The sequence below is a fragment of the Propithecus coquereli genome, unplaced genomic scaffold (assembly GCF_000956105.1).
Source record: "Propithecus coquereli isolate 6110/MARCELLA unplaced genomic scaffold, Pcoq_1.0 Scaffold241, whole genome shotgun sequence".
Taxonomy (NCBI): Eukaryota; Metazoa; Chordata; class Mammalia; order Primates; family Indriidae; genus Propithecus; species Propithecus coquereli.
The window spans coordinates 214,427-232,763 of record NW_012147964.1 but is presented as its reverse complement, the minus strand read 5'-3'; the positions used below and the strand labels follow the sequence as shown (position 1 = coordinate 232,763).

The 18,337-nt window shown below is 48.5% G+C and overlaps 1 protein-coding gene across 1 annotated transcript in view; it reads right to left on the bottom strand.

Annotated features, from left to right (window-relative positions):
• The window catches only part of INSR (insulin receptor), a 115,864-nt gene extending 104,727 nt beyond the window's left edge, over positions 1–11,137 (bottom strand). The window contains exon 1 of the mRNA XM_012646114.1: positions 10,604–11,137. Within this exon, the coding sequence (XP_012501568.1) occupies positions 10,604–10,703 (100 nt within the window). The 5' untranslated portion in view covers positions 10,704–11,137. The remainder of the gene's footprint in view (positions 1–10,603) is intronic.
• Positions 11,138–18,337: the final 7,200 nt, after the last annotated feature.

Sequence of the window (18,337 nt, the reverse complement as noted above, 5' to 3'; positions counted from 1 at the left end):
TAAATTCAGTTGGGTATCCCGTATTCTATCTGGCATCATAGTCTTAAATTCGACCACAGACCTGGGTTTCTCTCTCTCTCTCTCTCTCTCTCTCTCTCTTTGTCTCACACACCCACACATTTACTCCAGGTGCCAAGAATACTTGCCCACCATCCTTCCCAGGCCACGGCAGAGCCAAAATCAGACACATGAACGTGCATTAAAAAATTAACATCAGGGAGATGCAAATTCAAACCACCATGAGATACAACATCTGGTACCACTGCCGTGGAAACCAGTCTAGCCGTTCCTCAAAATGTCAAACGGTTTCCCTGTGACCCAGCAATTCCACTCCTAGGCTCTCCCCAAGAGAAACGAAACCGTATGTCCACACAAAGACATGTGCGCAGATGTCCGGCGCGACACTGTTCGTAACAGCCGCAAAGTGGAAATCGCCCAGCTGTCTGTCAGCTGATAAATGAATCAACGCACCCTGGAAGATTACTCAACCCATAAAAAGGAACGAAGCTCTGATTTGTGCTCCAACACGGATGAGCCTTCAAAACGTTATGCTCTGCGAAAAAAGCCAATCCAGACACAAAAGGCTACATCGTGTGTGATTCCATTTATGTGAAATATCACAGAATAGGTAAATCCATAGAGACAGAAAGTAGATTAGTGGCTGCCAGGGGCTGGGGAGAGAGGGCAATGAGGAGTTATAGCTAAAGGGTACGGGGTTTCTTTTGGGAATGATGAAAATGGTCTAAAATTGACCGTGGCCACGGTTGCACAACTCTGAATGTATTGATACAAAACCACCTAACTGCACGCTAAACGTGGCATGAATTTTAGGCCATGTGAAGTCTATCTCCCCAAAGTGGTTTTAATACAAGAGGAAACAGCTAGAATTGCAGAAGACAATAAAGAATTGCTTTTCTTGTTAAATCTCCCATGAATTGAACTCTTAATTCATTAAAGCCGTGTGTGTCCCCATTAGTTGAAGACAATAGAGCAATTTGCCGTTGGGACAAGAAAATACCCAGAGGGTGTTAGAAGTGGCGCCAGCAATAGATGCAGGGACTTCTCTGCTGGCTTTTAATACCTCTGGGTGGGAACCAAAGGATGTTCAAGTTCTTAATAGGTAGCACTTGGTTAATGGCCACTCTATACACAGGTAGGGACGGGAAATGGCGAGGAAGTAGCTCATATTTTCTGAGCACTTGCTATGTGTTAATGAAACACTTGGCCCCAGCTCTGATGTGCCCAAACTCAGGCTAAATTCTAAAAATGGTCCCAAGAGGAGGTGCCACCTACATGCCCATTTTTGTGATGAGCAAATCAAGGCTCCCATAGGCTGAGTGTTAAGGACACAACAGTGCTAGGATCGCATCTCAGCAGACAGATGCAGCATCTGCGAGCATCACTGCCACGCTACAGATTTACTCAAATATTAGTAAATATTAGTAAACATGCGTTTGTTCTTTCTACAATACGCCTAATGGAGAAGCAACGGAATGCCACTTAAATGAGGAAGCAATGAAATCGTTTTCACGCGGCAACAACCTGGAGAAAGCTTGTCTACACAGCAAATATCCATTGAGGACCCGATCCGTGCTGGACACTGTTCCAAGATGTTGTCCCTGAACTTACAGTCTAAGCCACTACCCAAAATCCACTTAAAATATAACTGATGTCATCAAAGAGAGCTTCAGGAGCTAGACAAGATAATAAAAAAAAAATGAGCTATTTGCCTCGGTCTGGTCCAACCAAGAAAGACTTCCTGGAGGAGGTGCCACCAGGACAAAAACCCAAAGGAACAGTGCAGTAAGAATTATTCAGTTCTGCCTACTTCATTTTAAGGTCAAGGGCAATGACAAACTATGGTTTGTCCCTGTGGGTGACCAGGGAAGTATAGGGTTAGAAATATAATTCAATTCCTTTGGGTAGATGCCCAGTAATGGGAGGGGGGACGGGGGAGAGGTATATGGGAGGGGATGGACAGGCTTGAAGCTCTGACTCGGGTGGGGCAAAGGCAATATATGTAACCTAAACATTTGTACCCCCGTAATATGCTAAAATATAGAAAAAAAGAGTCACCAAAAAAAAAAAGGCAGACAGAAAAAAAAAGAAATATAATTCAATTCGAGCCACGTATGGAATTTTCAGTTTTCTTTCAAAAGGTAAAAAAGAAACAAGAGACAGGAAATGTATTTTATTTAACCCAATGTATCCAAAAATGTCATTTCAACATGTAATCGATACTAAAAAATGAATAATGAGATTGTCTACAGGATTTTTTTCTTTTTTCCACAAAAAGCCCTGAAGATGCAGTATTTTATCCTAGAGACCCATCTCAGATCGGAGGCTCAGTTTTCATTGGAAATTCTCCATCTGTGTACGTAGATTTCATAAAAGGGATCGTTGAAAATGCAGGTTCACTTACCCAAGTTGTTCCAAACATACTCGAGGGTTTTCCAATAACAGAATCGGGTATTGATTTTTCTTTAATGTTTCAACCAATTAAAGTTAAATAAAAATATATGTTGGCTGGGCGCAGGGGCTCACGCCTATAATCCTAGCACTTTGGGAGGCCGAGGCAGGAGGATCGCTTGAGCCCAGGAGTTCAAGAGCAGCTTGAGCAAGAGTGAGACCCCATCTCTACAAAAATAGAAAAATTAGCAGGGCATGGTGGTGACACGTGTAGTCCCATCTACTCGGGAGGCTGAGGCAGGAGGATCGCTTGAGCCCAGGAGTTGGAGGCTGCAGTGTGAGCTATGATGACACCAGGCACTCCAGCCTGGGTGACAGAGTGAGACTCTGTCTCAAAAACACTAAGTGTATGTTAACATTTAAATGAATCACAGAGAAATAAAATTAGAAATTCAGTCTGGCCACAATTTCCAGAGTGCAAGAGCTACATGCGGATAGTGGCTGCCACATTGGACGCAGCAGATACAGGACATTAATGTCAAAGCAAAAGGTTATATTGGGCAGTGCTGACCCTGAATCTGAGAATTTTCTAGAAGGAGAGAAGGCTGACATGAGAGCTGTCTTGGGAAGTGTCCGCTTCTTCCCTGGTTTTCTCTCCACTGTGAAAACAGCGGAGGGGATGTGTTGGGGGCAGGGCAGGGAAAGGGATCTCTAGAAGATTCTGAAACCCTTTGCAATGCTAAGAGTTTTATATCTTCTGCTTTCAATCATAAAGGTCCTCATTCTTCACTCACAGCATTCTTAAAACGCTCCCTGGTGACCTGTTCTGGGGCCCACACGTTCCTTTCTGCATTCTTTCCAGTCTTAAAACCGCTTCCTCCTCATTTCAGGGGGTCCTGCCCAAACAGGCCTTGGGTTTAGGTGTCAGGTCGCCACCCATACCGGTTTTGGGGCACCCTAGAAACCCCATAGATCTGGCTTCTGCCTCCCAGCTGTGCCACCTGCCAGCTGTGTGGTCCTGGCCGCCTCAACCTCTCTGCCTGCCTCACTTTCCTCGCCTGTAAATGACGAAAACAGCATCCTAAAAGCTACAAAGAATAGATAACAACGGAGATCTGGCCACGTATACCTGTTCTTCTCCCGTGTGAGCCACGTAGAACCAATTCCCAGACTTATTACCCACAGAAATTGGAGCTCAGACACACTGTGGGGTATCAGAGACCCTTAAGATTCTCCGCCTGCCCCAAAGAATGACTCTCAAAATTGAACTCCCGCCAAGAAGCAGAGATGGAGGAGCTGGGACAAGTGGCAAGTTTTGGACGTGGCAAGTCAGCCATGCGGAAATCACTCCTGTATTCATTCAACAAACGTTCGCTGGGCATCCTGGTGCGCTAGGCTCTGGTACTGCAGGATGTAGGGGAACTCTCGAGAAAAATAAGGTTGCAGACTTACAGCAGGTAGAGGAAAGAAACACCTAAATTACCGTGATAAACCGCAGTTTTTGGAATGAACTATGTTTTCCACATTTCCACGAAGGCACAGGAGAGAACACGAAGCTGGTGGTAATATCTTGCTATTCCTGAATGCAAGAACAGGGGATTTTATATAAACATGACGGACACCACCCTTAAGGAATTGGGGAAAACGCCAGACTTAAAATCCAATGTTAATCCTCCCAAATCCGCTTTGAACTCCAACGGGAACTCCAAGCTAGTCTGCCTTTGGCCACGCAGAACAGCAGGTCTCACTCCTTCTGTCTCACTCCGCTGGGAACAAAATACGTTTCTTGAAACCTGAAAGCCACTGGGACACTCTCTGGCACCGGGGTTGGCAGAGCACGGGGACCCTGCCCCCCCACTGAAACACAGACCAGGGGTTTTGGATCATCTCGTGAACGTTCCAACAGAGGACTGAAGATTTACACGCAGATAAAAATATAACCAAAAATAAGGCATCTGCGGTCAAAGGATTCTAAATGGGAAATGACAAGCCTGAATTCGTAAATTTTAAACCACAGTGATAGGAAACCACCTAGGACAGGAAACGAGATAATGATTCTCGTTATGTGCCGTAGTTCTGTTGTATGAAGTCCCCTGGAACATTGAATTAGCAAATATTGAACACTGAACCTTTGTTCTTAGGGGAGACACAGGGTTAGGTTCCTGCAAGCTTCTGCTCACAACATTTTTATCAACGCATCAATGCACGACCTTGTTTTATGCATGCTTCTGTTAAAAGACACCTTATTTAACATACATCGTTGATTCGTTAACACTGAACTCACGGCCAACAGCACTAGAACTCACGCCTGAACCTAACACACGGATTTTCTCCAGGGTGTGCGCCTAGAAACACTAGACAGCACTTCAGCACTATGCTTGGGAGCTGTTTTAAACAGCCAAATCCACCGCCACAGCTAACAACAACAAAAAACGCACACACCAAAATGCTAAAACCATGGCACCCAATATACCGCAGAAAGGACAATTGTTTTAATCCTCAGAAAGAGAATTGCACGAATCCGCAGCACGAGCGCAGACACAAGAAGGCGGAGTGTCACCTGGTTGACTTCAAATTTGAGACTCACCTTTCTTGAGTGTCCCCCAAATGACCGGAAATGTGCCGAGAGTAGTGATTGAGGGTGACCTATAAATTTTATCAAGTAGGCAAAGTCGCCCAGTACACGATCCAGGAATAGTGAAGATGGACCGTACTCAAAGTAAAAAAAAAAAATCAGTTTTAAGAATATGAATCCAAATATAAGATTTTTGTTAAAATTGAGAGAAAACTCTAGAGGTGGAGAAGAGATCTGTGGTTGCCGGGAGATAGGGGGGAGGGTAGTGTCCGAGCGATGGTAAGACTGATTATACCTTGATTATGGGAATGGTTGTGTAGCTCTGTTAATGGGTTAATATGCATAAAACAGCACCCCAAGAAATAGTCTATTTTACCATGTGGTAATTTTATTTATTTATTTTAGAGACAGGGTCTCACTCTGTCACTCAGGCTGGAGTACAGCGGCGAGATCACAGCTCACTGCAGCCTCCAACTCCTGGGCTCAAGCGATCCTCCTGCCTCAGCCTCCCGAGTACCTGGGAATACAGGTGCCACCACCACGCCTGCCTAATTTTTCTATTTTTATAGAGACGGGGTCTCGCTCTTGCTTGGGCTGGTCTCGAACTCCTGGCCTCAAGTGATTTTCCCACCTTGGACTCCCAAAGTGCTGGGATCACAGGTGTGAGCCACCGCACCCTGCCTATATGGTAATTTAAAAAGTAAAAATTTTTCCCACACCTAATGGGTGCGGTGCGTACCATCTGGGGGATGGGCACGCTTAAAGCTCTGACTCGGGTGGGGCAAAGGCAATATATGTAACATGAACATTTGTACCCCCATAACATGCTGAAATAAAAAAAATAAATAAATAAATAGAAGGGAAAAAAAAGGTAAAAATTTTTCCATAAAAAGATGCATATCGAATCGATGGCATAGTCATGACCCAAAACAAGAACTGGATAGTTTTGGGGAACAAAGTGTTGAAGGGGGACTTCTGTTTTTTTCCTTTCTATGCTTTTGTGATTTTTTTTCTGTAATGAAAATACATTATTTGCTGTTATTTTAATTTTTTAAAAAAACACAGCTGGGCACGGTGGCTCACGCCTGTAATCCCAGCACTCTGGGAGGCCAAGGCAGGAGGATCACTTGAGCTCAGGAGTTTGACACCGGCCTGAGCAAGAGCGAGACCCCGTCTCTACTAAAAATAGAAAAAATTAGCTGGGCGTGGTGGCACACACCTGTAGTCCCAGCTACTCAGGAGGCTGAGGCAGGAGGATCTCTTGAGCCCAGGAGTTGGAGGCTGCAGTGAGCTAGGCTGATGCCACTGCACTCTAGCCTGGGTGACAGAGTGAGATTCTCCCTCAAAAGTTAATTAATTAATTGATTAAACATAAATACGGTCCAATTGGAAAACATAAAACAAGCCACCCCCAGAAGTATTCTTACTAGAAATTAACACAAGGGGTCTTGAGGAAAAAAATCTCCTATCATGTGCGACTTCCTTTTGTGTTCTAGAAGCAGGGCTGATGGCAGAGAAGCCTCATTTGATGCCAACATGGCTGCTTAAATAAATAAATCCTGAGCTGTACACACAACTAAGGAGGGAACATCACTTGTTATCTTCTCGCCCTTGGAACCCTCATATTCAGCGCAGCAAATGGTAGTGGTATAAATTTCTTCAGCATGGCTCATGCCATAAAGAGAAAAATACAGCCTCCCTGGGCATTTCAATTAAATTGATTTATTTCCTTTGTATGAGGGACCACACAAGCGATTAGGCACGCCATCGTGAATCAACCCTCCAGAAGTTGGTTCCAGATCAGGAGTCGGCAAACTTTCTCTGGAAAGGGCCAAAGTGTAAATATTCTTGGCCTCTCGGACCGTGCAATTCCTGCCTTAACTCCCCCATCAGCTGTCGGGGCACTTCTGTGCAGCCGCAGATGGTGATGAGTCAACAAATGAGTGTGGCCCCGTGCCAATAAAACTTTATTTACAAAAACAGGCGGTGGGGCCGGGAACGGTGGCTCACGCCTGTAATCCTAGCTCTCTGGGAGGCCAAGGCGGGCGGACTGTTTGAGCTCAGGAGTTCGAAACCAGCCTGAGCAAGAGCGAGACCCCGTCTCTACTAAAAATAGAAAGAAATTAATCGGACAACTAAAAATATATAGAAAAAATTAGCCGGGCATGGTGGCACATGCCTGTAGTCCCAGCTACTCGGGAGGCTGAGGCAGAAGGATTGCTTGAGCCCAGGAGTCTGAGGTTGCTGTGAGCTAGGCTGATGCCACGGCACTCTAGCCCAGAGACTCTGTCTCAAAAAAAAAAAAAAAAAAAACAGGCGGTGGCATTTGGCCCACCCGAGGGCCAGAGTTTGCCAAGCCCCATTCAAATGAAGGAGTTGGACTATATATAAATTAAAAAGCTGGCTGGGGGAAGGACAAAGGAGAGATTGCCCCTCCAGGACGAGAGGACCAACATCTTAGCCCGGGACTGGGGAAGGGAGGAAAGAAGTAGGAAGAGGAGAAAAAACAGGAGAAGGCAGGCACAGGTGAAAATTCGAGGGGCGGGCGGCTCGGTCTTCCAGTGGGAGGGAGTTGGCAGTGTCAAAGCCAAAAGAGTCAACTGAGGTGAGGTTGCCGGAGGTGAGGAGTACCTTCAAGAGAGCCATCGGCACAGTGGCGGAGACACAAGGCAGACTCTGTGGGCAGGATAGTGGGTAGAGGGTCAGATAGCAAGAGTGGGGGGAGACGGATGCTGGGCAGGAGAAGGCCAGAGGTCAGTGGTGGATAATGGGGTTCACGGGGTACTGAATGTTTCTAGGCTGAAAAGCAAAGGCTCATGGGTGAGTGACGATTCCTGAGGTGCAGTAAGAGCTCAGACGGGTGCCTCAGACAGGGAGAAGGTTCGCTCCCCCAGCGCAGTGGCTGTCCAGTGGGGACAGCTAGCAATGTCTGGAAACATTCGAGGTTGTCGCAACTGGGGACGAAGGCAAGGTGCTACCTGCGTCTTGTGGGTAGAGACCAGAGATGTTGCTCAACACCCTACAGTGCACAGCACGGCCCCCACAAGCAGGAATTATCCAACCCCAAATGTCAGCAGTGCCAAGGCTGAGAGGCCCTGCTAGAACCAAATAGGAAGTCAAATGGAGTGGGGTGAGGGTGGAGACCCCGGGGCGGGGCTCATACTGTGGTCTCTATAAATGAGTAGGGAAGGGACAAGAAGCAGATCTCCAGGAGAGAGGTGAAGATTAGGAACAACTGCAGGAAGGTGACATAAGAAATGAGAGGGACCTGGAAATGAGGGTCTCATGCCTCAGTGAGCTGACCCGCTAGACTCAGCCCCCCAAAGCTCTGTGGGTTCCTGTTTTAATTAATCCCACGATGCCTTCATTCTCTGACTTTGCAATGCCTGCAAGCAATTTCGCAACAGAGCTGGCCGATCCAGAGGGAGATGGAGAGGAGAAGCCCTTGACCAGCTCAGGATGGCCATGAAGACTCCAGTGAATGAATTGGGGTGGCCCAACCCACTATGACGTCTCCAAAAAAGGAGTCCTTCCTCCCTTAAAAGAAATTCCCACTGATTTCCTTTCACCCACCCAACCCCAACCCCAATCAAAATGCTGTATTGGCTGACGTTAAGAGATTAATGATCTGGAAAGTTCCAAGCCTTAGAGAGGCATCACATCTCATTTATTTGATAGGATTTTTGTTAACCATTACCCCAAGCAGGGGTAGGGAGGCTCAGACCCCAAAGAACAGCTATTTGTTAGGAGACCAAGGCTCCGGGGACAAACTAGCTAGGGTTCGAATCCCAGCTCTGCTGCCTGCTGGCTCTATAACCTAGTCAAGTTTCCTCCTCTGCAAAACAGGGTGACAAACCCTCCCTCTTAGGGCTGAAGAGTGGATTAACTGAGATTATATATGCAAAACCCTTTATCCTTAGTAAGGTATTATCCGGAGAATAAGGAGCTCCTTAAGGGGATAAAGAGGCCAGGGTCTCCACCACCTGTGCCCCACTCAGGAATAAATATTTCCTTAACATCTTCTATATGCCAAGCACTGTTCTAGACTCTAGAAATGTAGCGGTGAACAAAAAATTAAAAAATTAAAAATTAGTTAAAAAAAAATAAGCCCCTGTCCTTGTGGAAACAGTATGCGTGCAAAGGCATGGTAAATCCATTTGCTGACCCCAAAAGCCCAGACTCTCATCCACAATTCCAAAGCTACAAGGAACAGAAGAGGGAAAAACCATGCGCGCGCGCGCACACACAGACACACACGCATACACAAACCCCCGCATACGTCTAAATAACTCGTCCTGGATTTTCTTAACAAGAACCCAAACTAACGGCCACCCTTCACTGAGCACCTACTGTATACCAGGCACCCAGGGAGACTTCTAGACATGGTGTAATTGACAGAGCCACTCCACCAAGCCCTGGATCCACTCCAGAGACTCTGCCTTCTCATGCACCTCCTCCATCCGCAAATTTAGGAACTTCAATTTCTTCCCTCCTTGACCCCCTCCTCCTCACCATCGATTTCCTTTTATGGAAAAATCGGAAGCAGTAGCCTAATGGATATTTTTTAAGCAGACCCTCAGACCCCATGGTAGGAAACTCAAGCAATGTTCTCTCAAGCGATGCTTCTATCTTCACCTCCCAACCAGAAAGATGCCAGCTGTCAAGCGCAAGGAAGATGCTATTCGCACAGGGACACCAAGGAGAAGCACCCATGGGGTCAATGGGTCACTCAAAGATCAGAGACTCCTTCATGAAGGGCAGAGCTGAGGGGCGGGAAGGGTCCAGGGAGACTGAAACAAGAGGCAGCCGTCTAGAGCCTTGGGTGGAACTAGCACAGAGAGGTTCAAGTCCTCACTCCGGCACTGACTTTAGGGCAAGTGAGTTATGTGTCCTGCCTGTGCCTCAGTTTATTCCTCTGTGAAATGGGTGCGCCACAGTATCAGCTTGCAGTGGCCACTATGACCATCCAAAGAGGTAAGATGGACCAGCCTGTGGCATATGGGTGATGCTAACTACAACTATCATGATTTTAAACACTGCCACTACGATTGCTGCTGTTGCCAAGGCTTTAGGGTTTGCCTCCGGACGTCTGGAAACAGAGCCACGAAGCGGTAACCATGGACCTAGAGCCCTGGGTGGCCACGGGCCTAGATCCAAGGAAGCAGGGTAGAGGGGTTTCCACGGTTCCCCACCCCGGGCAGCGGCACCCACGACTGGGGCACTCGGGGCTTTGGCTCCAAACGGTACGCGCTCGGACGCTTGGCTGTCCGGACCCAGTGACCTCACTTCCCCGAGGCGACCCAGAGAGGACGCGTGTCGCGTCTCCGGGGTGAGCTGGGCTTGGAGGGGGCCCGGCACGGGTCGCAGGCAAAGCCGGGAGAGGCGCCCGAGGCGGGGCGGCCACTGGGGCAAGGTTCCTCGGGCTCGGATCCGGCACACACGGCGCGGAGCCGCGAGGCCGGGCGGGCAAAGGCCAAGGTCAGCGGCTTCCCGGCCCCCGCGGGGCCCAAGCAACTGTCCCGGCCACCGCCCCCCCTCCCCCGGGAGGGCTCCATGTTGGCGGAGGGGTCCCCTCCCCACATCGGTGCTCCCCGCTCGCTCCCGCGCCCCCAGACTCACCCTCTCCGGGGTACAGGTGGCCCGCGGCGCCCACCAGCAGCGCGGCCACGGCCACCAGCAGCGGCGCGGCCGCCGCCCCCCACCGGCCCCCGGCGCGCATGGCTGTGGGAGCGCGGGGTCCCCGCGGATCAGAGCGCGCGGCGCCCGCCCGCGGGGGTCATGCTCCGAGGCGGCCACCCGAGAGGCGCTGGGGGCCGCGCGTCCTTCTCTTCCACGCCCGCGGCCCGCCGGCTGCAGCCCCCGCCCGGGAGGACCCTGGAGACAGCCCCGCGAAGGGCGCGCGGCCTCTGCCGCTGCAGATACGGAGCCTAGGCCGGGCGGTGGTGGCCCCGACCCCTGGCCACCGCGGCCCGGGCCCCGTCCGGCGATCTCAGGAGCCGGAGCTCCGCGCTGCGCCCTGGCCTCCCAGCTCTCGGCGGTGCGCGCTCTGGGGCGCGATCTGCGGACTCCCGGACAGAGGGACGCGCGCGCGGACGGACGCGCTGACGGGCGGGCGGGCACCTGGGCTGGCGGGTGGCGGGTGGCGGGCGGGCGGCGGGAGCCAGGGCTGCTCGGGCCCGTAAACAACGCGGCCCGTCAGCTGGGCCCCGGGCGGGTCGCAGAAAAAGGTGGCGCGGATCTAGCCTCGGAAGGGACTCGGCACCCGGGAGAGGCCCGGGAGAGGGAGGGAAAAACGGGCAGAGGGAGGTGCCACCCGGCCCCGCCCCGCCCGCCTCCCGGAGCCGGCCCCGCGCTGGGGGCCCCCGTGCGCGCCCTGACCGAGGGGGCGCCCCAGATGCCCTCCCGCCCCAAGCGCCAGCCTCAGACCCTGGGGTCGCCCCGCGTGCCCGCCGCTGCGAGACAGATCCTGTCTTTCTCTACCATTTTGCTATTTTGTTCATCACAGGCTTTGGGGGCCGGGGAGGGGGTGGGATTCATTTTTATTTATTTTAAATATTGCATTAAAATATTATTGATCTCGGTGAATCGGTTTTTTTGGCACTCCCTTAAATTCTGCAGCCCGAGCGAGTTAGTGCCTCACTTGCCTCACCCTAGTCGGGGCCCAGCCAGCGACACTCGTCCTAGAGCTCGCGGGCGCCCCAGAGGTCCCGCCCCGCCAGCGCCGCCGCCCAGCGGCGTGACCCACACCGGGCCCCTGGGGACCGCCACGTGCCCGCGCGCTGCGGCTGGCCAGGAGGGCCCCTCGGCTCGGCCTGTGCTTCTAGGTGGAGAAATGACATCTGGGGATTTGTGCCGAAAATCCTAAAAGAGCAAACCAGGCGCTAGAAACCTTGGCTAGGGCGCAGGTGGCCACACCCGATTTTCAATGCGCAGACCAGTCCCTATGTGTTTGAATGTCTGGCAATGTCGTTCACGAACACCGCATGACAACGGGCAACCTCCCCTTACTGTAGGGGAGGCGGGGGGGGGGGGCGCCTTCAGTGCAGGAAAGTCAGCACCCCTCACTTCCTGTGTGGTCTTGGACCGGTGGCTTTACTATCTCTCTGGGTCTGCCTCGCCTATAGAATGGGTTTCAGGATACCTGCATGGCAGATTTGGGAAAGTGAGCAGGACATAAAATTTGGGAAAGCACCCAGCACAGCCCTAGCCCAAGGCATTCATTCTTCCTCTATTTATTAAATAAGTTTGCCCGGAGCTGGGCCCACTGTTCTCCAACACGCAAGAACCTATTCTTGCTGTTCCCCCTGCCTGTATGTAACACTTGAGCCTGGCTTCACCTCTCGGTGCCTATGAGCCTTCCCCGGCCACACTTCGCAAATCCTCCCCCAATTCCTTGTTCCCTTCCCCTGTAATTTTCTTTCTCTATTTATTTATTTATGAATGACAGCGTCTTCGTCTGTCACCCAGGCTGGAGTGCAGTGGCGTCATCATATCTCACTGCAGCCCCAATGCCTGGGCTCAAAGGATCCTCCTGCCTCAGCCTCCCGAGTAGCTGGGACTACAGGTATGTGCCACCATGCCTGGCTAATTTTTAAAATAGTTTGCAGAGACAGGGTCTCACTATGTTGCCCAGGCTGGTCTGGAACTCCTGGCCTCAAGCGATCCTCCCACCTCAGCCTCCCATGCAGGCTGGGGCCACCACACTTGGCCATCTTTTTTCGTAACATGCCTATCTCTATACCAGAAATTCTTATTTATTATTTTGTGTATCTTCTGCCCTCCCCAGGAGGCAGAAATCTCTTTAGTCTTGTTCACTGTTTAAACCCGGTGCTTGACATATCTGTTGGTTACTAAATATTTGATGAATGGAAGAATCAATAAGCCATCAGTAATAAGGGATTTGCAGTAAGCAAATCGAGCGTAATCCATTTCCTTGTAGAGCTCACAAGTTTGTGGGAGAGAAAGCCATGCGATAATCGTGTGTTAAGAGTTGGGAGGGTTGGGTGTGGATAGGGAAAGATTGGCTGAGGAGGTGATTTTGCCCTGAAATCTAAACAAGAGGAGAAGCTAGTCAAGGGAAGCCTCCTGAAAGTGTTTCAGGTAGAGGGAACAGCATGTGCAAAGGCCCAGAGGACACTGGGCTTGCATTCTTGCAACTGAACCATGCACTGTAGCCGTAGCAAGGTAAGAGAAGAAACTGGAGCTGTGGGCAAGAAATATAATTGACCCTTGAACAACACAGGTGTGAAGCATGCAGGTCCATTTATATGCAGATTTTTTCAATAAATATATTGCAAAAGATTTTGGAGGTTTGCGACAATTTTAAAAAACCCAAAGATGAGCCACGTAGCCTAGAAATAGAGAAAAAAATTAAGAAAATCTTAGGTATGTCATGAATGCCTAAAATATATGTAGATACTAGTCTAGTGTATCATTTGCTACCATACAACATACACAGATCTACAAAGTGTCCCAAAAGTGGCCATACATAGGGAAAATGGGAAATTGTAGCCAAAAAATGTGCCTCTATTTATAAAGGTATTTATAAAGGTATTATAAAATATTCATTACAAAATTTTTCCTTTGGAAAGAAAAAATACATAATGCCATTCCTAATCAAGAGAAATGTGAACAAACATAAAGATGCCGTATTAAATCATAACTGCATGAAATTAACTGTAGTTTATACGGACTACTATAATAATTTTGTAGCCACCTACTGTTGCTATTGTGGTGAGCTCAAATGTTGGCAGTACCTGCTTGAAATGCCACGTGACCCTCATCGTCTCCCCGTGAGCAGTTTGTCTCTCTAGGAAATTGCATATTGCGGTAAAAAAAGTAATCTCCTGTGGTTCTCGTGTATTTTTCATCCTGTTTTGTGCAATACCGTAAACCCTGAATAACACCACGGGACCTATATGGGACTGTCGCTAGTGATGTTGGAAGTGCTCCCAAGAAGCAGAGAAAAATCATGACATTACAAGAAAAAGTTGAATTGCTTGATACGTACTGTAGATTGAGGTCTGTAGCTGCAATCGTGCATTTCAGACTTCTGATTCGTTTGGTAAACAGGCGACATAAACTTGTGATATTGATAAATGCAGGACTGTGAATGTATTTTCTCTTCCTTATGATTTTCTTAATAATGTTTTCTTTTCTCTAGCTAACTTTACTGTTAAGAATACAGTATATAATACACACAACATACAAAACGTGTTGATTGATTGCTTACGTTCTTGGTAAGGATTGCAGTCGACAGTAGGCTATTAGTAGTTAAGTTTTGGGAGAGTCAAAAGCTGTATGCATCCCATTCTAGCAGCTGCAAAAATAGAAAAAAAATTAAATAAAAGACTGGGTGCAGTGGCTCATGTCTGTAATCCTAGCACTCTGGGAGGCCGAAGTGGGAGGATTGCTTGAGCTCAGGAGTTCAACACCAGCCTGCGCAAGAGCAAGACCCGTCTCTACTAAAATTAGAAAAAATTAGCTGGGCTTCCTCGCAAGCACCTATAGTCCCAGCTACCCAGGAAGCTGAGGCAGGAGGATCGCTCGAGCACAGAAGTTTGAGGTTGCTGTGAGCTACAACGATGCCACTCTACCCTGGGTGACAGAGCAAGACTCTGACTCAAAACAAATAAATAAATTAAATTAAATTGTTATATGCAGATTTCTAACTGTGTGGGGGTCGGTACCCATAATCCCTGCATGGTTCAAGAATCAACTCTAGAAGGTGCAGGACTTCTAATATGCCATGTTAAGATTTGCTTTTTTTTTTTATTTATTATTTTAACCTGAAAGCAACAGGGAGCCACTAGAAGACCAACATGGGTCTAAAATCAAGGTGTGGCAGAGCTGGTCCCTCCTGGGGGTTCAAGGGGACAACCCGTCTCCCGCCTTTTCCAGCATCTAGAGGCCACTGCATCCCTCCGCTCAGGGGCCCTTCCCCCACCCTCAGAGCCAGCAGCGCAGTGTCTTCCAGTCTCTTTGCCTCCGACCCTCCTGCCCCCTCGTGGGAGGACCCTGTAATGACATTAGGCCACATGGATGATCTAGGATGACCTCCTCTCTCAAGTCCTTAACTCGATCCCATCTGCAAACTGCCTTTTGCCGTGTAAGGTGACATATTCACAGACTCCAGAGATTTTAGGGGGACCATCCTTCTGCCTACCATACCCATCACCCTGGTCAATCTCTAATATGTTACATTGTTTTCTTTTCTCGTGGTATTTATTACTCTGAAGAATGTTTGTCTATTTGTTTCTTTTTTTTTTTTTGTCTCCCCCACCACTAAGATGTGAGATTCGTGAGAGCGAGTATTTGTTTAATTTAATTTGTTTAATTCATAGCTGTCCTCCTGGTGCCTGGCACATAGTAAGAGTTTGATACAACTCAGTTGAATGGATGAATAGTGTGGACAAAATAAAATTGCCCATGGACTTCATCTGATCAGCGTTAGGTAAGGTGTAGAATCAAGGATTGCACCTTGCTTTCTACCTTAGTTCATTGGGGCCGCTCTAACAAAATAACATAGACCGGGCGGTTTATAAACCACACAAATTTATTTCTCACGGTTTGGAGACGGTGAAGTCCAAGATCAAGATGCCAGCAGATTCAGGTGTCTGGTGAGCCCACTTCCTGGTTCATAAACTGCTTTGTTTTTGCTGCATCCTTACCACTCGGAAGGAGCGAGGTGAGGGAGATCTTGGGGTCTGTTTTTCTAAGAACACTAATTCCGTTCACAAGGGCTCCGCCTGCGACCCAAAGGCCCCATCTCCAAATGTCATCGCCTTGGGGATTAGGTTTTAACATATAAATTTTGGAGGGAAAACAAAAGAGTTAGCCTATATAGAGCACTTTTTCAAGTTTGATTTTGTTTTCCTTAACCAATACTTTCATAGTGTATGTTTCATACCAGGCATTCAGGAGTTTAAGGACACAATTGTTCAGGCCAGTCTGGGACAGCCCAACACTCTGATGCCACTTGCCGTTCCCTCCTGGAGCTGGTGGGTAGGAATTTACCATTTTGTAGCTCTCAGTCAGGCAGTCGTAATTCTGTAAAAGCTGCCCACCATATCCGATGTAAAAACCTGCAGCGTTGAAGACATCTGTGTCTAATTACAAAGTAGCTCGACTAGAATCAAAGCAATAAACATCCTGACCACGACAAGGTTAGAGATTTTAATTCTGTGCCAGACCTTTCACGGGACACAACGAAGGGTCACGGATTTGTGGCGAACAGCCGGGCATTTCAAATTCCATCCAGCCAACAGACCTCTCCAAATTAGGATGCAACCGATCTTTAAGGGGCCAGACACACGCAAGACGAAGGTGTTTCCCCGGCTATTCACAATGCCCCCACTTGGACGGGTTCCAGACACTCTGTGGTAGCTACTCCAAGCGCTGGTAAGTGTGTGATGGAAAGTCTGGACTTGCACGGAAATCTCACAAGCCTGGGTGGCACTTTTTACCTCTTTGGATACTTTGAATGGCAATTATCAGCTGAAAACTTGATAAACTCCCTTTGAGGGCCGCAGGGAAGGAAATGAAGGGTGAGCAAGAATTGACTTCTAGAAACTGTGCTCTGGTTTAAAATCCACAGTTGATTCTGCAGAAATGTTCTCCTTGCGGGACAGAGGAAGAGGGACCTGTCCGAGGGAATTCAAAGGGAGATGGAGGCATCCCTGAGCCACGGGACGCCCCTGTGGAGGGAGAATTTGGCTTTGCCCCCGAATCAGCAACACCTGCATTCATCGATCACCTACTGCATACCCTGCTCTGAATTCAGTGGTATCATAGATTGGCTCCTCCCAAAAGAAGATCCCAAGCCAAGGATTTGGATGCAAGGGTTTATTAACGAGGAGCTCCCGGGAGAAGCCGGGGAGGGAATGGAGGAGGCAGGATAGGGAAGGAAAAAAAAGACACAAGAGAGTGATTTCGAGTGAAGTCCCAGCTTGGCCTCAGCCCGACCTCCTGGGCAGCTCTGGAGTGTGTGTCACAGCTCAGGGTTTGTCGTGCCTCCGTGGAAGGGAGGTGGGCTTTGGACAGTCATTGTCTACGGGCCAGATGAGGCAGGTGGCGGGGGGACCTCCAGACACGCTGGCTCACCTATGAGAGAGCCACTCCAGAGCCCAAGGGCAGCCATGAGCCCCCAGAGCTGGGCAGTGACCTTGGGTAGACACCCGCAGCACCACTTCCAAGAATGCTGTGCCTCTTATTTTGAGTGCGATCCCGAGCAAGTCACTTCACTTCTTTAGCCCTCCCTTCCCTCATCTTTAAAATGGCACTTACCTTGTACATTCCTTCTGCAAACATTGAGCACCTACTGTGTGCCGGGACTGGGCATCTAAAGGTGAACAAAGCCATCAAAACTTCCCTTTTCTCAATACAGCCATATGAAACACAGTATGGAGGTGTCTCAAAAAAATAATACTAGAACTATATTGTACGACCCAGCAGTCCCTCTGTGGGGTATGTATCCAAAGGAAGTGAAATCAGTGTGTCAAAGAGATATCTGCACCTCTGTATTCATGGCAGCATTATTCACAATGGCCAAGGTACAGAATCGACCTAAGTGCCCATCACCAGGTGGGTGGACAAAGAAGTATGGTCCGCATGCACGATGCAATACTATTTAGCCTTATAAAAAAAGGAAATCCTGCCCTTTGCAACATGGATGGACGTGGAGGACATTATGTGAAGTGAAATTAGCCAGGCACAGAAAGACAAATGCAAAATTATCTCACTCACATGTGGCACCTAAAAATGTCCAACTCATAGAAGCAGAGATTACAATGGTGGGTCTCAGAGGCTGGGAGATTGGAGAACTGAGAAGTTGGTCCAAGGCTCTAAAATTTCAGTCAGGAGGAATGACTTTAAGAGATCTATTGTATAACCTGTTGACTATAGTTAATAACAATGTAACGTATCCTTGCAAATTGCCAAGAGAGTAGATTTGCAATGTTCTCACCACCAAAAAAATAAGAATATATGGTCACGCATATTGTCAATTAGCTTGATTTAGCCATCCCGCTATACATGTTTCAAAACATCACATTGCACACGATCAATATATGCAATTTTTATTTGTCGATATATTTTTTTTAAAAAAACTCCCTTTTGTCATGCAGCTTTGAAGGAATAAACACAATAAACAAAATAAAGAGCTACATGCAAAGTCCCTCAGACTGGGATGTACACTGTGGAGAAAAATAAAACAGAGACAGAGGTTGCCGGTGGTGCAATTTTATTTATTTATTTATTTATTTTGAGACAGAGTCTCCCTCTGTTGCCCGGGCTAGAGTGCCGTGGCGTCAGCCTAGCTCACAGCAACCTCCAACTCCTGGGCTTCTCAAGCCA